The sequence below is a fragment of the Dromiciops gliroides genome, chromosome 1, assembly GCF_019393635.1.
Source record: "Dromiciops gliroides isolate mDroGli1 chromosome 1, mDroGli1.pri, whole genome shotgun sequence".
Classification (NCBI taxonomy): domain Eukaryota; kingdom Metazoa; phylum Chordata; class Mammalia; order Microbiotheria; family Microbiotheriidae; genus Dromiciops; species Dromiciops gliroides.
Window position 1 is genome coordinate 651,780,589 of NC_057861.1, and position 19,067 is coordinate 651,799,655.

The 19,067-nt window shown below is 35.0% G+C and overlaps 1 protein-coding gene across 3 annotated transcripts in view; it reads right to left on the reverse strand.

Moving 5' to 3' along the window:
• Positions 1 to 10,298: 10,298 nt before the first annotated feature.
• ZDHHC21 (zinc finger DHHC-type palmitoyltransferase 21) overlaps positions 10,299 to 19,067 on the reverse strand; it is a 73,259-nt gene continuing 64,490 nt past the window's right edge. For all 3 annotated transcript variants that reach the window (XM_043964855.1, XM_043964854.1, XM_043964853.1), the window contains one exon: positions 10,299 to 18,681. In XM_043964855.1, coding sequence (XP_043820790.1) covers positions 18,549 to 18,681 — 133 coding nt within the window. In that variant the 3' untranslated portion in view covers positions 10,299 to 18,548. The remainder of the gene's footprint in view (positions 18,682 to 19,067) is intronic.

The window sequence follows — 19,067 nt, forward strand, 5'->3', positions numbered from 1 at the left end:
TTCTCTCTCATTCTTCACAGGGCTGGGGCTACTGCTGGTACTTTCCAAACACAATAAGGAATGATAGTCCTTTTGTTCCCTATTCCCTTAGTTAAGAAGGGAAGAGATCACATCTTAGAGTTTAGGGTGAGGCACAGTGTAGGATTCCCTTTAAGGTGCCTTGGATTGCCCATAAGGAATACTGAGTAGCCAACCACGTTGGCTGGGTGACTTCGGAGAAATGCTTTGGTTTACAAAGGCATTTGTTAAACATTTTGTGGGGGAGGGCAGCTAGGTGGCACAATGGATAAAGCACTGGCCCTGGATTCAGGAGGACCTGAGTTCAAATCCACCTTCAGACACTTGACACTTACTAGCTGTGTGACCCTGGGCAAGTCACTTAACCCTTACTGCCCCGCAAAAAACAACAAACAAAAAAACATTTCAAGGAGGGTGAGTTAGCACAACTATGGTAAATTGTCTTTATTTTCAAGTGGAACTTAGAACTATAATACAGACACATAGACACAGACACACACACACAGACACACAAGTGTCTTTAGGAGCCTCCTTTCAATGGAGAGGAAATTGGATAAAGTTATTTAGATAGAGGAAGCTAGGTATCCCAGCAGACAGAGTATAAACTGTATGACCTTGGGCAAGTCACTTAACCTCTTATCTGTTTGCTTCTGTTTCCTGTTCTGTAAAATGTGGATAATAGTACTCCCAAGGTTGTTGTGAAGATTCAAATGAGATAATATTTGTAAAGTGCTTAGCACAATGCCTGACACATAGTAGGCTCTGTATTAATGCTACCATCATTATCACTATTATTATTACATGCTACACTCTGGTTTGTGTGTATAGGGTTCACGGAGGTGTGATGGACAGAGGACAAGGGAAAATAAAAAGAACCAATGGCTGAGAGATACTGGTTCTAGCCTGGTTTTAAGAGAATCATTTAACTTCTTTTCAAGTTGGGGATAATAATGCTCACCCCCTCTCAGATCTTAAAGGATTACTATGTGACCCCAGGCAAGTTGTCTCATCTTTCCAAGACTCAGTGTCCCAATCTATAAAATGAGAAGGTTGGACTAGATGATCTCTAAGATCTCTTCGGGCTTTAAATCCAACACTCTTCTGAAATGTTCATGATGGAAGCTCCCAGTTTTCGTGGAGGGAGCCCTATCTCAGAAGATTCCTACCTTTGAGCCTAGGAATTGTTTCATTTTTTGCCGGTATTCCAAATGCCCTACTACCAAACCTTTATTCAATATTACTGCTCATTGCTTTCCTACTGCTAGCCAGATTTCATTGTGGGGAAGCACTTTCTTATATGAAACCGAACCTGGGCTCCCTTGAACTATTCTCTGTTGCTTTTGGCTCTGCTCCTGCTTCCATATGACAGGACCCTAAATATTGGAAGCTGGCTATCTTGTCTCACCCTCTGCTTCTTAGTCTTCCCTTCTCTAGGCTAAACATTCTGAGTTCCTCTAGTTGTTCTGTATATTTTCTCATGCTACTCGTTATCCCGACCACAGGTGTATGGCAAGGAACAGCACCTCTGGTGTGAGGGCTTGCTAAGCCTTCTCAGTCAGTACATTACTCCATGATGTCATTGGTCATCTTCAAAAAATGAAAGACAAATAACACCACCGTCCTTCCTAAAATGTGGTATCCACGACTAAACAAAATAATTAAAATGTGGCTTGAACAATGCATAGTGTAGTGGGGCTCCCTTGATTTGGACACAACTTCTATTTATGTGGCCAAAAATTACATTAGCTTTCAGCCATGACACGCTTTTGGCTCAAAATGAATTTGTGGTTAATTAAAATTCTCAAATCTTTTTTCTGAAAACTTCTGTCAAACTAGGGTCTATCCTTCCCTGTACCTGAGCAATTAATTTCTAAAAACCTAAAAATACAATATTATAAAAGACATCAATATGACCACATAAAAGAAAATAATGATTATAATAATAATAGCTATTGTTTATTAAGGTCTGCAAAGTGCTTTACAAGTATTATCTCATTTTATTCTCTAAACAATCCTGGGAGATAGGTGCTATCATCATCCTCTTTTTATAGATGAGGAAATAAGGCAGATGGAGGTGAAATCATTTTCCCAGGGTCATAGCCAGTAAGTGTCTGAGGTAAGATTTGAATTCAAGTCTTCCTGACTGCAGGCCCAATTATGTCTTTATCCAAGTCATTGAATTAAAGGTTAAACAACCCACTACATGGAGACCACCTGCTACACTAACATGGTATCATTAACAACTACTATTTCAGTTGGACCATCAATTAAATCTGTATCCTTCTGATTGTATTTCCATCAAATGCACATTTCTCCATCTTTGCCATAAGAATTATATGAAATATCATTACTTAAAGCTTTGCTGAAATCAAGGTAAACTATAGTGATATTATTCTATTCACTTACTAGTTCAGTAATCCTGTCCAAAAAAAGAAGAAAATGAGGTTAGTTTGGCATAATACTTTTTGAGGAAGCCATGTTGGCTTTTTGTATTCACCAACTTCCTTTTCTAAATGTTCATCAAACATTTCTTTAATGTTCTGATTTAGAGTTTTATAAGGAATGGAAAGTCAAGCTCACTATCCTATAGTTTATAGTTCCTTTAAATTATAAAACAATTACTTTTCTCTTGTCTAGTAATTTCTCTTCTGTATCACTTGGTGGTTCAGAATCTGAGAATAATGCTCATTTGGGCCAGGTGACTTTAATTCATCAATTCATCATCTTGGTCATTAACTTCCTTTTAGTCCTTTTTTGATTCTGCCATTTCCACTGGACATGTCCTCCTTTGAAAAGAATACATGGACAAAATACTTGAGTGGCCCAACCTTCTCTCTCTTGTCAGTTATCACTATCCCATCTGCCCCAAGCAAAGATCCTATTCCTTCCTTGATCCTCCTTTTCCTCCCAAAATAGCTTTCAAAAACCCCCAAACTTCTCTATTGTCCTAAGCTTTCTCTGTCCATCAGGTTAAGGTACTTACATGCTGGTGGAGATATCCCTTAGGGTGCAATAAATAAATGATACAGAGTTTAGGAGTAAAGATCTAAATTTAGGGGTAAAAATCTGCATAAAGGTGAAAACTGAAATCATGAATGTAACCAAGAAAGAATATAAGAAGAGAAGAGGGTCAAAGCCAAAATCTCAGAAGTGAGGGACAGAAGGATGGGCAAGGACAGAGAAGAGGTATTCATAGAGGTAGGCCAACCATGACTGTAATGGACAACATATTCTATCAGTGAAAGCATCTGTATAAGATTTTCATCTTTTTTATTATTTTAGGTTGTCACAAGTGAGTTTTTTCAAATGAATTATCTTTTATTTTCATATTACCTATATTGCCAATCTATCTCTCCTTCCTCCCCTTTCAGAAAGCCATTCTTTCAAGAATAATAAAGAAAGGAAAAAACTAACAACACTAATGAACATATCAAAAATCTGACATTAAATGCAATGTTCCACACCCAGAGTCCCATACCTCTGCAAAAAAGCAGAGGGAGTCTAGGAAGGAGCTTTTCACAACTCCTCTTTCAGACCAGCTTGCTCATTAGAGCTTTGAAGCATTCAATTTTGATTATTGTATTGTTCTTTCCACTTATATTATTGTAGTCCTTCACTATCATTTTCCTGTTTCTGCTATTTCACCTTGTATCAATTCATATGTCTTCCAGTGTCTTTTTTCATAATATAGTTTCAGCATTCACTACCATAATTTGACAAAGGTTTAAGTCATTAGAAAGACTGAGAAAACTAAAAGCAGATGAACAAAAGAATAAAAGACTTATTTCTGTTCCAGCATTAATTAAATGAAAAGCTTAAGTGCTTTCTGAAGTCAGGACACTTATTTTGTTGCCCATTAACCCACTGAATACAATCAATTCAATTTTCAGGAGATAATTTCATTTCAGGACTATCTAGAACTCTCACTTCTTCATCCTCTTCCTCCCACCCCATTTCCCAAAACTCATCTATCTCTACATATCTGTTCATTAGTCCCTCCACCACAACACTAGATGGGAATTGGAGGGGGGTGGGTGGAACATAAACTCTTTATTAGCCAATTTTGCCTCTTATTTAAAAGTTTGGTCACACTGAAATTATTAGCTGTGGGCTTTTTAAATTATTTGTAGATTTAACTTGTCTTTTTTATCCCTGTCTTGCAGGAGCAAAAAGTATAGTGCTGTTATTATATTAACATATATTAAAATGTTATTAGCTTAGGTGAAATAGAACACTGATCTTGGTGTTATGAAGACCTGGGTTCAAGTCTCACCTCTGAAAGATACTGGCTGTTTGACCTTGGCAAAGTCACTTAACCCCTTATTGCCCCCAGGCAACTCTCTAAAATACAACTTGCTGAAATGGTACAGATCCATAGGGGCAAAGTCAAATCCTCACCAAGAGTTCCTTATACCGATGAAACCAGAGATTCAAGTTTTTTTAAAGCTGGTTTTCCTGAATCATGTATAGAAAACAATTTCTGCTTTCTTCTATTTATTTAAATGCTGTTTTATTCACCTAGAGTGCCTGGTTCATAGTATAATAAGTATACATTTTCTATTAAGAATGTTAATACTAAGACTTTTGAGCTTAAAAGTAGAATACTAAATCTGCTTGCCATTTTTAAATCCTAGTATCTTCACTGAATTATTTGCTTCCAAATGAGTTTTAATAGGCACGTTTTCATAATGTTCACCTATAGAGGACATTATATATTTAATATGGCAGGCCAGGTGGACCATTCCATATTGGATGGAGTCATTAAACGACTTTTACTTTTTTGCTCCATTTTTAACATTGTGAATATATTTCAAATATTTTTAGAGTACCCAAGAGGTCTCTTAAAAATCAGGCCTCTAGTCTTAAGAGCAACAAAGAAACAAAGAATTTTCAGGATTGGTCACTTTACCAGTCAGTAAAAAATGAACCTGCTAAATAGAACTGAGAGTGCCCTCGGCACATAGCTTATACATTTCATAGAAGAACATGTCTCATTAACTAGAAATGGTCATCACTAATTCATCAAAGACTACCCATCCATGGTGTCAGAGTGGAACCATGAAACCTAATATTATCTCAAATTCTCGACGGAGCCACTCATTACTTTTGCCAAGAATCAGGAGAGGTTAGTGCTGGAAAACAATTGTATTTTAAAGAATAATAGCTTTCCTTACTTAAAGACTGGAATTAGTTTTGTTGGCATTAAAAATGAGCGTCATCCAGACCTGGTTCCATATTTCTGCACCATATCAAGCAGACATTGGAAGTTGGAAAGCTCAATTTATTACTTTAGTTGCACCTGTCTATTTCAATTTGTCTGTTCAACATAGTTCAGTATTTCCTACCCTGTTTGAGGCTTTCTGTAATACAATGGATGCGGCAGTCTATGTGACTGATCTTTAAGCAAAAGGATTTTTTTTTTTGGTTCTGAGAAGTCTAATGAGAAAAATATTGTGAGACTAGAAGACACACAAAGAATGTGCTGTGACTGATACAAGTTCTGGTCTGTTTTTTTTTAATTAGCTTAAATGTATTTTATTCAAACTAACACACATCCTCCATCCTTCCTTAGCCCTGTTTACTCAGCTGGATGTCCACAGGGTCCAATTTTCCCTCCAATTGCCCTCGCACACTAATATAATTGCTGCTCATATGGGTAATTGGTCAGCCTACAGCAGCGTTTGTATGCATTTGCTCATCTGCAGTATCTGGCAGCTTCTCAAATGAATTTGTAGGCTCATAGCACTAGCATGGATTTTCAGTTTTTGTCTCCTCACATAAAAGCTAAACAACCTAATAAATCTTTAAAGGAGCTCTTTTTAAAAAAAAAAAACATTTTAAAATACAGTAACATCCACATTATTTCAAATGTACATAAGCCTCTTTATTCAACCCCTCCCTTACTCCAAATGACTGAGCTAAATTAAAGATTTGATACAATTCTGGATTTTAAAAAGTACAATATTTTTCCTTGAGAATAAAAAAATAAACAAAAAAAACCAGTAGTGAAAGTAATTTCACAAATTGACAACACATTTATATAAGAAATCAATGTCACTTTTACAACATTTTGCTGTGGTTTGGGTTTTTTTGGGAAGTTTGAGGATATAGGTCTGTCAGATTTTGAGCTAGGAAGGACCCAAATAATAAGTAGCAGAACCAGAATTAAAACCTATGTATTCTTTTCACTGTTTTGCTTCCTCCCATCCTATTTTTTTGTTTTGTTTTGTTTGATTTTTTTTTTTTTTTGCGGGGCAATGGGGGCTAAGTGACCTGCCCAAGGTCACACAGCCGGTAAGTGTCAAGTGTCTGAGGCCGAATTTGAACTCAGGTACTCCTGAATCCAGGGCCGGTGCTCCATCCACTGCGCCACCTAGCCGCCCCCCTCCCATCCTATTTTGCCTTTGTCCTCAAGCCACCTACATGAGGCCTTTTCTTTTTAATATACATTTACTTCAGGTACCAAGTCAGCCTAAAATTCTACTTCTATGATGTTGATGATATGTATTTGGTGAATATATTATATATGTCATGTATATATGCAGTATACGCGTGTATCTATACATGGGTATTCAATACTTAAATTAATTCAGATTTAATTGGAAGGTCAAATACTAAAACTCAAAGCCTAATTATTCTGACCACATGATGAGAAGACAGGACTCATTGGAAACTGAAGGGAGAAGGATGGCAAAGAATGAGATGGAGAGATGGTTGGGATAGTCTTCAGGAGATAGTGGAGGATACAAGGGCCTGGCATACTATGGTCCGTAGGGTCACAAAGACATGACTGAACAACTGAATAACAATAACATGTGGGTGTTATGTATATAGATCTCTCTCTGTTTATGTAATGTCTATATGTAGGTGAGTGTATGTATGTGAATGTATAGACATAGATATGAAAACCCACATACCTGTAACTCTATGCCTACATATATATGTACACAGTATGTATGTTTTCTATGCATGTTATGTGCATGTATATAACAGTTTTCTAGGCATGTTATATGTGTGTATATAACATATGCATGTTTTCTAGACATGGTATATGTGTGTATATAACTATGCAGACACCTACATCTATAAACTTATACATGTATACACAATATACATGCATATATGCATGCATATATACACGTAAATATGCACATATACCCAACTGTAGATACTATACATACATATATATATATTGTACATATTGCATGTATACATGATAAATATACACATATATACATGGCTATATGCGTGTTATATCTATATCCCCACATACAAATATATATTTATCTTGCATATATGATATATATATGTAGAGAGAACATGGATACAATGTATAGATATATATTGTATATATTGCAAGTATACATGATATACACACACACATTTTATAAGTGTATGTGTATATATACCACACCCACATGCACACATATACAAGTACAACTTTAATGGCCACTTTACACTTCCAGTGAAAAAACTGTAATTACAAATCAATGCCACTTAGGAAAGAAAAGAAGGGAATTTTTTAAGAGATACAAATTTTAGGTGTTTTTAAAAAATTACCTCGAGCAACCAAAGTAAACCAGAACTTCACTCAACAAGCATTAAATACCTATTAGGTGCTCAGCCCTGGGCTAGATGCTGAGGATACAATGACAATGGAATAAAACACAAGTTCTTAAGGAGCTTACCTTGTGATGACAATTTGGTTAGTATTTCATAGTCTGATTACAAAAATTCATCAAACTTATCTGTACTGAAGGAACTCAGTATTTATTAAGCACTTACCTTACTCTAGGTAAAAGCTTCTCAAACTGTGCATCACAGCTTCAGATGGGGTCACATAACTGAATGTGGGAGTTGAGAAAAATTTGGCAGTAAATGTTTGATTTGTATACCTATCTTATGAACCTACATACCCAGGGTCACATAAAAATTTCTCGGGTGAAAAGGGGTTGCAAGTAGAAAAGGCTTAAGAAGCCCAGTTCTAGATGATGAGCTCAAGTCAAGATAGAAATAACAGAGCTCTTCCCTTCAAGAAACTTTTATTCTACTTGGAGGTATGGGATATAACAGATGAGCATTATGCAAGTTAATATGACCAAGAGAACAATAATAAGGGGGATCAGGGAAAGTTTCATGGAGGAGGTGGTACTTGAGTTGAACCTTGAAGTTAGAGTTTCAAAAAGACTCTAAGGATAAGGAGGGACTACATTCCAGGAAGGGGGTTATCTTGTTTAGTTTGCTGAGAAAGGAAAGGGAAGTGAGTGAGCATAAATACAGTAACTGCTACATGCTGGGTACTGTGCTAGGGCAAATATGATTTAATTTGATACAACAATCCTGGGAGATAAGTGTTGTCCTTATCCCCATTTCACAGCAGGGACAACTGAGGCAAAGAAATTAAGTGACTTGCCCAGGGTGATATAGTGTCTTAGGCTTAATTTGAACTCGGGTCTTCCTGACTCCAGGCTGAGTGTTCTATCTACTGGGCCATGGAGCTGCCTCTTTGATGGGAATATAAGTGTGCTTGAAAGGCAGTTCAATAGGGGGCGGCTAGGTGGTGCAGTGGATAGATCACCGGCCCTGGATTCAGGAGTTCCTGAGTTCAAATCCGGCCTTGGACACTTGACCCTTACTGGCTGTGTGACCCTGGGCAAGTCACTTAGCCCCCACTGCCCCGCAAAAAAAAAAGGCAGTTCAATAAAAGTAGAAAAGTAGGATGGGGCCAGATTGTGCAAATTATTATTATTATTATTTTTTTGGTGAGGCAAATGAGGTTAAGTGACTTGCCAAGGGTCACACAGCTAGTAAGTGTCAAATGTCTGAGGCTGGATTTGAACTCAGGTACTCCTGACTCCAGGGCCGGAGCTCTATCCACTGTGCTACCTAGCTGCCCCCGAATTATTCTTAAAGGCTGAGAAAATTGCATTTTTTATAGTCAATATGGAGGAGCCCTTAAGGTTTTTGGGGAAGATTGACAAGGTCAGACTTGTTCCATACAAAGCTTATACCTGGTGACTATGAAGAGAATGGATTTGAAAAAAAAAAAGGAGAACAGCTTATCTATATCATATGTGTACTCATAATAAAGACTGGGAAATAAAATTACTTAAGTAGTAACTAGATAGTATGTATGTATGTATGTTAGTAGTTAATCTTTTGTTAGACTTCATGAAGTCTTAGGGAAATTCAAATTAAAATGTGACTGTCTTTTGTACAAAAAGATGATGCGTTTTTTAAAAAAGATGATGTTTAAAATTTACTTTCAGGACAAGTACTCAATTGTTTTTTTCAGGATGGGTTATGTTTTGAACTTTTCCATGCTGCTCCTCTGTTTTGCCTTTGAGATAAAGACATCGAACAATAGGCCCTATAGGAGATACTCTTCAAAGTATACATGGGCTCAGGTATACTTTTCATTGATTTTAAGTCTATGTATAAAGGCTTAGTTTCTCTACCTTTGTATTGGTCTTTTTTTTTTCAAGGTGTTTTTATTGGTGTTTTCTTTTTCCATCACCTAGTACATTTCCCAATTTGGGGTTGGCTAAGTATTTTTTTTTTCAGAAATTATTTCCCCACAGAGCTAATGGTATTAATGGCTCATGGGTCCAACAGCATTCTAAGCCTCCCAGTTAATGATAATTACCCTCAGGAGACAGTACCATGAGTATAAAAAGCAAATGGCAAACATCAGACATGCAGCCCTATAACATAGACTATAGGCTGATTTAAATAAATGGTGGTGTGGGAAGAAAAACCCCCTGCAACTTTTGTTTTTAAAAATATTTATTTAAAAATAATATTTCTAAAAATACAATACATAATACATTTCAATAGAAGTAAAAATTTCACAATTTAAATTAAAATAATCTGTAAAGAAAATAGAAATATTACATGAATAAAACAAAAACAAAATACAAAAATCATTGTTCATAAGGTAGATACATATTTTGTTTTTTCATTTAAAGAACCAGTGCAGATTGCTTATTTAAACAAATAAATCCCAGGTAGATTCTTCCATTTCCCTTCCCCTCTTCCACTTCTCCCTATTTCTCAGTCTCTAAGCAGGTCTCTCCCTTGTTAATCATCAGCATTATAAGTAATTGCCAGCACAGATTTTATTATACAATGCCCTATGTTAACAGTCATGTTATAGTAGTGACAACAAAGCAGCAAAACAGTACACAAATTTACAATGAAATGTATTACAAAATGTTTTACACAAGACTGGTAAATTATTTTTAGGGACTTTAGGAAGAGGACTTCTGCATGACACTTAGAGAATAGAAACGGTTAAAACATGGTCTCAGGAATATATGCCAAATATGCACACACAAACAACGAGTGGACATACATTTTCTGTATCTCAGAGCAGCACAAATTTGGCCTTATCACTAACAATTCCCAGTCAAATTTGATTGGCATAGGGCATTAAGGATTTAAAAAGAAATGACAAATTCTAGAGGCATAAAACATGGTCAAATAAACTGGCCAATCTGTACTCTGCCCCATGACAGAGACCCTTCTTCTCATACCTTAAATTAAATCTGCACGAGTCTCAATACCTCTGTTATGGTATTTCAATCTGGTCCCACTGTATCCCTCTACTGGTTTAACCTATCCTTGCAAAAGTCTGAAAATGTCCTTTTTTCCTTTATCTTATTATGGGGCAATTTCTGCCACCTTGCTCAACGTTAGCCCAAATCATCACACTCACTGAGGGCACATCAAACAATTCAGAAATAAATCACCTGGCTTGGAATTAACATGGTGGCAACACATTCTACATAATGTTGCAACCTGGAGAGACATATTGTTTGCTCTTACTTTGTCCTAGAATTTCACTGTAATTTGATGTCAAGATTCTGTTAAAATACTTCTAATTCACAGGTTCCACCTGCATTTTCAATTCAAGTAGGTATCTGGGAAAATCATGGCAATACCACACACTATACCTATATTTAGCAAAGATTAATCTTAACCAAGAACAATGTAAAACATTATTTTAAATTTGATTGTCTATTTTATTAACATAAATGCTGATAAACTTGATGTAACATTTCAGCTGAAATTTTTAAGAGACTTAATTGGTTGTATGATGAAAATGGAAAGAAAAGAAAAATAAGGGAAATAATCCTACAAAAAATGGGCACTCACCCAGTTCAAGTAATGCCTTATCCTGGATGAAGAGTAAAGAACTCCATCTTCGTTTAATTTACAATATACCTCTTTTTATGCTATTAGTGTGTTCCAGAAGTTTATGTAACATCTAATTTTTATAAAACAAATCCTATCTTTTAGTATATGAAGGTTTTATTTTCTAAAATAATTTGGTCTCAGAAACCTTTCATACAGAAAAAAAAAATGCTGGGCACCAGAGTCTTGGGAATGGGGGTGGGTGAAAAAGTCAGGGAAAACAGGATTAAGTCATACTGAGAACATTTTTGTGGCACATAGGCTGCCACTTTGATACCCTTAAGTACGCTGGAGTGGGATGGAATTGGGGATCTCTGGACTTTGGCTCACACATGACCCCATTCCCTTTCAAGTCAGTAAAGGCTTGTTTAGACTCCTGTGAGCTCCTAGCCAAGGGCGCTCTCCTCCATCTTTACCCATGGCTCTGCTCCTCTTTCAGGGATAAGGTGTTCAGTTAGCTGCAGCTTCAGTGAGCCACCTATTTTTTTTTCTTCACCACAGAACTCCTTTTTCACATAGCAAGGCCACGGAGAACACAGGTTGGAAAGCACTGCACTAAAGGAACTTGCACTAAGAATTATACTGTAAATCCATCTGTAAAGTAAATAACCATTCCCAAATTTATATCCTGTGTAAAAATGAATTTTCACATACCATATTTGCTTTAGCTCAAGGAGGGTACCTCTTAGGGAAACATGAGCCTTTTTTTAAAAAAAGAGTGTAAGTTAATTTTTGTCTTTAATAGCAAGGCAAATGGTATAACTTCAAAGTGACCTTCAACTATGGATAGGAAAAACTTTGGATGATACAACACTGTTCCAGCATAATTTAATAGAGGTCTATTAGGGTATATGGTTCTTTTAATAAAAATGAAGCTCTTCAATTACACAAAAGCAAAGTATAACTCTTATGAAAAGCTTCTACTATTTTAAAAGCAGTTTGTTAAATTACTCTGTAAGGTAGTAAATTTACATTAGAATAATAAAATTAAATTAAAAAACATCTATCACTATCAGGCCTAACTGGGGGGAAAAAAGGTCTGAAGAAGAGCTATTTAAAATTTATTATGCCAAAGCAACAATGAATATAAATTAGGACCTGTAAATAGAAACTGATCTGACATTAAATTAAATTTTTATAAAATTAAACATATTTTTAGTCACTTCACACAGGGGAAAAAATCTTTCAGTCTACAACAACAAAACATTTCAACTCTTTGGTGCAGGAGCTAGAAATATCAGATGCACAATACTAAGCAAGTAGCACCAGGATCTATCTTAGTGGTTGAGGTTGGGAAACAATGACTTTGAGTACCATCAGGTTAAAACACACAAAGCATATTGGCAAATATATAATGCTTGGGATTCATAGGTATGCTTTGACTTCACTTTACAATTCTACAAACAAAACCCTGCATTTATTCAGAGTAAACCAAGACACAAAAACATGTTATTTTTCCATATGTTAATTCGTATAAAATTACCAATAAATCAAACCTCTCCCAGAATGCTCAGTAATTCTCATAACCACAGCCCTAACTTCTTACAATGTTACTGCAACATACCAAAGGGAATAGGGATTTTGAGGTATTGAGTATCAGAGAAAAAAAAGTAAGCAATAATCACTATGTTTCTAAACCAGTGACTCTACCTCTGCCAGAACAAGAGACAAGGGCTTTTTGTCAAGTTCATTAGCATGATCAGAAAAAGTATCTAAACGAGGATATAAGCTGGACTCCTGGCATTTGGGAAACAGTCCCACTGTTTCTAGTCTAACTTTGTGGAGGCTATTAAAGTCTTCTCTCTGTTAAAATAGCTTCAAAATTCACATTATTTTTTATTCCTCACAATTCATGTTAAGAAATACATCACTACAATGTACAGTCTAAAGTGTAAAACTATTTCTAAAAGATAACCTGATCTGGCTGGAGAGAAACAACAACAGAAATTCCTCACTCATATTAAATATCTTAACCAGAATGAAACAGTTCACATGCAATAAGAACTTTGACAGTCAAGTAACTATCAGCAGCAAGTCAATCCAGCTCAGTGATGAAAAAGCACTAGTAGGCAGCCTTTTCTTCAATATATTACTGAAGTATCATATAGTGTGTAAAACAAATATATTTGGCTTGGGTAATTACTAATTTTACTATGCTGCAGAAGGATAACTGAAAGGGATTCCATAGTGAGCAAAATTACTAAATTCTCTGGTGAGACAGAAGACAGTATGGACAAGTCCATTATTGGGAAGCTGATTATTAATTACATAAACTTTTCATCCTCCTTATTGTTGATTCCTTCAACCCCCGCTACCCCTCTTTTGGGGAAGAATGTTCGTTACTCATTAGTGCTTCATCTGTATGTGGTGGGGAGGTACAGAGAGAATTCATGAAATTGTCACTTGTTCACAGTCATAGTAAAAGCCCTGATGAAACAGGCAGTTAAGACTGCTAAAAAAAGTTGAAGTATTCCGTACACTTATATCAGTGTCATTTCTGATCCAAATTAGCACAGATAACTGTTAGCTCACTATATTACAACATCTGAAGACCAGATAAAAGTAATAAATTTGCGACTTAAATGTCATTATGCATTTGTGTTCTAGAGGATGATAAAAGGCAGAAGTCTGAGGTAACAGGCCCTTTCCAGGCAGAACTATGCTAAAAAGCCGACCATTTCACTGAAGCAGAGTTGCCAATATTGAGTGAGGTATATACTACAATCAATAAAGATCACAATGGTTCTAGAAAGTTCATTTTGCTTCTTTCTCAGGTGATCTTTCTGTGGAACACCTTGGTGGTGTTCTGAAGATGGAGAATTAGAAGGGATAATTCTATTTAGCAAATTGGAGATGGACTCTGGAATTCAACAGAACAAACATAAGCCTTTAAAAAGTATGCACATTATTATGCAGCTAAATGGTCAAAGGACACCAAAAAGTAAAAATTATAACATATGTACATACTCGCTAATACTTAAGGTATCACTCTTCAAAGTGCCAATATTTTATATACAAATAATGGAAAGCTCACAGAAAGCCAGGTAAAAATCTAATTGTAAACAAATGATGATTATGTCTGTCAGTGTTTCATATGATGTTTCTAAATATTAAACTAAAATTCTAAGTAAATTCTAACCTTATATCCATTCTCAAAACAGATGTTTAAAACCTATACAAGCTATGACTTACTAAAGTGAGTCTGGTAACTTGGTCACACAGGAAACACAGAGAAAACAAAGAAAAAGAAGAAAAAATCCCAGAGATCAGTAATTTTGCTAATTAATATTAATGCCGTATGATTAAGGGCCATATTATCCTCTATAAAACCATATATTTTAAACAATTGATAGAGTAAAATCTTAACACCTATACATACAAGAGCAATGGAATAACCTACAATCTGTCTATACTGCCATTATTTAAAGTCGTTTATTCTTTTTGCCCGGGAGAGTAGTCAGACAAAAGCTTATGATCCACATTCAGAAATAATGGAGTTGACAAGTACATAGCTTTCGAAAACTAGTGATTTGTGTAAAAGTAACTTGGAAAAGTTTAACAAATAAAAGTTATAATTAACATGCCATCACTAAAGTCATCAATGACATGGAATTTTAAAGGCATTCAATTTAATTCTGCCAGAAAAGAACTTACTAAGTTAAGAATACTGAAATCCTGTTCATATTCAATATTTGTTACTTTTTAAAGTAAACCACGATTTTTGCAGAAAAATTAAGATTAAAGATTTAACTGAAATTTTAAATTCTTTATGTCAACCAAAATAATTTTTCAGCATAATTGTTAAATAGAACAATAGATTTCTCATAACAGAAAGCTGGTTCATTCGCATTTTTAAACTAAATTTGGGACATAAATATACTCTGAGTACTTCAGGGCAGTGCCATATACATTTGTACACACTAAGCTAAGTATTATATCTTACATAAGTAAATCTGCTTGCAAATAAAAACAGTGATAAGTTTTGTTACTTGGGAGGCCTAGTTTTCCAATTTTTACACTAGAAAAAGGTAAAAACTTTATTTTTAATGACCCCAATGACTTTTCTGGGACTAGTACCTCCTTAGACACATTCTATTTCATTTAAAAAAATGAGGTATTTCTAAAGAATTACTTTTTTGCAACATGCAGAGTCTATCAGCCATAATGCTAGTGGCATCATATCTTTTCTACTGCCAGTAATTCTTTTCCAGTTCTTAACATATATTGTTTTAATATTTATATAAAGCTTACAATAAATTAATCAAATATTAAAGATAAAAATATTAAAGTGATTTAGATTCTCAATGAAAAGACAAAAATGAAAAACAGAATACATTTCTTATTAGATATGTAAACTTTTAAAAAGAGATAGGGGAAAAAAATCATCATTTAAATGTTTTAAAGCGCTGAATGCCTACACTTGTTGATTTAATTGCAGTATCAGTATTCATCTTTAACTCCCTCAAATAGATTAATCAAATAAAATTAATAGATTTTTCCATGCATTAGCAATCTTGCAGTAAAGTAAAATTCTTCTAATTCTTGAGAATTAAGAAATTGTCAATACTGTATCTAGCTCAAAAGAAAAATCATGATTATGGCCATGAAATATTATCTGAAAATTTATAATAAAAACATGACTAAATAATAATATAAAATATATTTAAGTGAGACACAATAACTTATTAACTGGAAACTCACATATACATATATATACATTCATTCTAAAAGGCTGTTTTCCCTATATGCTTTTGTTAAAATTTAGTTTTCCATCACTGAAAAAGTTTGGTTCCTTAGTTGTCACAACCAAGGTAAAAGAACAAATCTCTCAAGTCATTAAATATAATTGCATCAGTTAGCCAAAAGAGGGCGCATAGGGAACATCAGAGTTTGTGCTCTACCTTGGAGACTGTTCTAGTTATTTTTTCTAATAGATGAATATCAAGAATCACAGGATAAATTTGTGCTACTTGGACAATTTGGGAATGTTGAAAAATATAGTATTTCCATGTATTCTTTATGAGTATATATGTATGTAAATACATATATACTGATATGTAATACATCTGCCACTGAAATAAATAATATAATTCCTTGCCTGGTCCTTGGGTTTGTGTTCCATGGGTCTGGCAGAGATAGTGTTAAGGCCAGAGTAGTATAGTTATATAGATGGAAGAACAGGAAAGAAGGAGGAAAGAGTGAGAGGTCTCCCATTTTACACTTTCAATTCTATTCTGGAACATAATGTAAGCAATCCTTACCTCCTCTACCCTGGGTCCCAAACCCAACCAGCCTCAGCCCTTGTCCTTTGAGAAGGCAGTGATGCTTTGGCTTCTTCACTTTAATTTAAAAGTAGCAATGGTAGCTCTCTCCTAGGTGTCCTCCTGGGTGGCTCCCTTCAGTGTACAAAGTATAAACATATCCTCCTTCCTATGTATCCTATCTGTGAGCTCTCCAAGAGGACCTATTGCTTCCTTCTGGTCCTGGCTTACAAAGAACTGTTCTGACATTTATGTATTGGCTAGAACTGGCTTCATATCTCCAAGTGTCCAATTATCAATCAGGTAAAATTTGTTTAGCATATAGGATGTAGAGAATCCTGATTATTTGCCTGGTTTCACATGAATTCTTTATTTAAATAGTTCTTGTAAGTGCTATCTTAGCACTTGGCCAGGAACAACAAGGTTATTTTTTATATTAAACTATGTACCCTGTCAGCACCAATAAATACCTTCACTTGCTTCTATTAAATAAGTTTTTTTTTAAGCACTATATTCAGACCATGAAAACATGGTGCCAATATTTCTTGGGCTATTACTCTTACGACAGAATATTTTAAAGGCTATATACAATATCTCAAAGCAATGTCTATAATGAAATTTCAGGCTATGTCAAATTTCTGTTTCATGATTCCCCTTACCTGAACAGCAAGATAAGAGAAAGCAAAAAACCAACATATTAGAAGGTAAACAGGTGAAAAATGCCAAAAAGTAAAACGTGGTTTTTAAAAAAATGCTATAATAAAACATATGTAACTCCTCAAAACATGCTATTTACCCCCCCATATCCCTGTCTTCCACATAGACTATCACTATGATCGTATTTTAATTTGGTAAAAATTAGAAAGGCTAATATAAGTTGCAAACAATTATATTTCCCTAATGATCTTAAGTCCATCTCATAACAGTAGCCATTTCTAATAAAAAGGAACCCCAATAACCACAAAATAATATTTAAGCTCTAATTCAGTTAGCCAATTAAAATTGAATTCCAGTTTTGTTTAGTGACAGCCAGAAATTGGTTACTTATCTGTAACAACAGTAAGTATATAAAATAATACATTAAAAATATTTCACTGGTCAATATTCTTAAATATAAACACTCAAAAGCAATTGTAGTTCTATTAGAAGATAAAAGTTTGCCTATTTTTGAACACATATATTCCTCTATATACTATATATATATTAAAATTAAAGTGATATTTCCAAATGTATGAATCATAATGTGAGAAAAGGTAGAAATGAAATTATCATAAATTACTAGAAACAAAACAAATTTCAGTGGAAAACAAGAAAATATGTCTATTTCCTTCTGGTCTTTGCCCTAAATATCTTTTATCAACACAAGTGTGATAACCTTAATAGTAAAAATGTGCAGGTTATTTTTTTTTTCTTTTCTTGAAATGTCATACTTAAAAGATGTGAATTTTAAGTCTTTCTTTTAAAAGACCTTTTTTGGGGGAAAGAAGTAGGAAAAATTTGGAGGGGACCATTAGGAAGAAATTTGCTTCTTATAAAATATACTGCCTGTTTTCAGGGCTATGCTGTATGGTTAATATCATGCAGTATAAAGAAAAAGGAGGCATTAAAGATTTACAATTACAGTAGAAAAGAAAATCTGCATAGAAGGTCTGTTTAAAAAAAAATAACCCTGAAAAAATTCAGATCTGATCATACTATTTGAAAATGCAGAATTTAAGTAAACATCTGTAATTTTGCACAAAATAAAGTTACTAATAGTTTGTACTAAAAGAAACCAAGTACAATTAGTTCATCTCAATCATTACCTTTTGAGTTTAACAACAAATGAGTTTAAAGAAATCCCTGTGGAAAGCTAATTTGAAAGTAAACACGCTTTAAAACTTAAATATAGATCTTGTATCAGTCCCACAACAGGATCAAGATCACTATTAAAATAAAGCCTGGGGCACATTATGATGCCTAAGATTGGTGGGTGGATTTTAATTGACTTGAAGACTGTCATAGTTCTATTATCATAAAACCTGTAACGCATTTCCAGCATGGAGGACCCATCTGTGCCCACCATCCATCTGTTTAGACGTGATTGGCAAAGTGGTAGGGAACTCTCAGTGGTTGCCTCTGCCTGAAAGGAATGAACCACAGGATCTTCCAACGAGTGCCAAAAACTTCTGAGAAGGTCTGCTGCCATGGCTTTCGGGGCCTCGATCTACAGAAGACAGCATTATTAGTGAAAGACAGCACTCCCATGGTGCACTTCAGTCAGCTAAAACAATGCGGGTTGGCTGGGGATCCATTACTGGACTCTGATGAATTGTGTCCCAGCATCACAAATACAGCTTTTCTTTCATTATGGCATGCAGCTGAGACTTAACTCTGGATACCAGATATTGTATCTGGGTCGTCAATCAACCGAGGGCAACTTTTGAAGCGGAGGAGAATCTCACGATTAACAGAATGCATGTCAACAACACAGTAGCAACTGTCTTTTGATGTACTTTGGGGACAAAATAATTTAGCTTACTTTGGTTAGATAAAGAACAAAAATCATCAGTATTTACTCTGTATTAAAAAATATCACAACTGGAGGGCTGG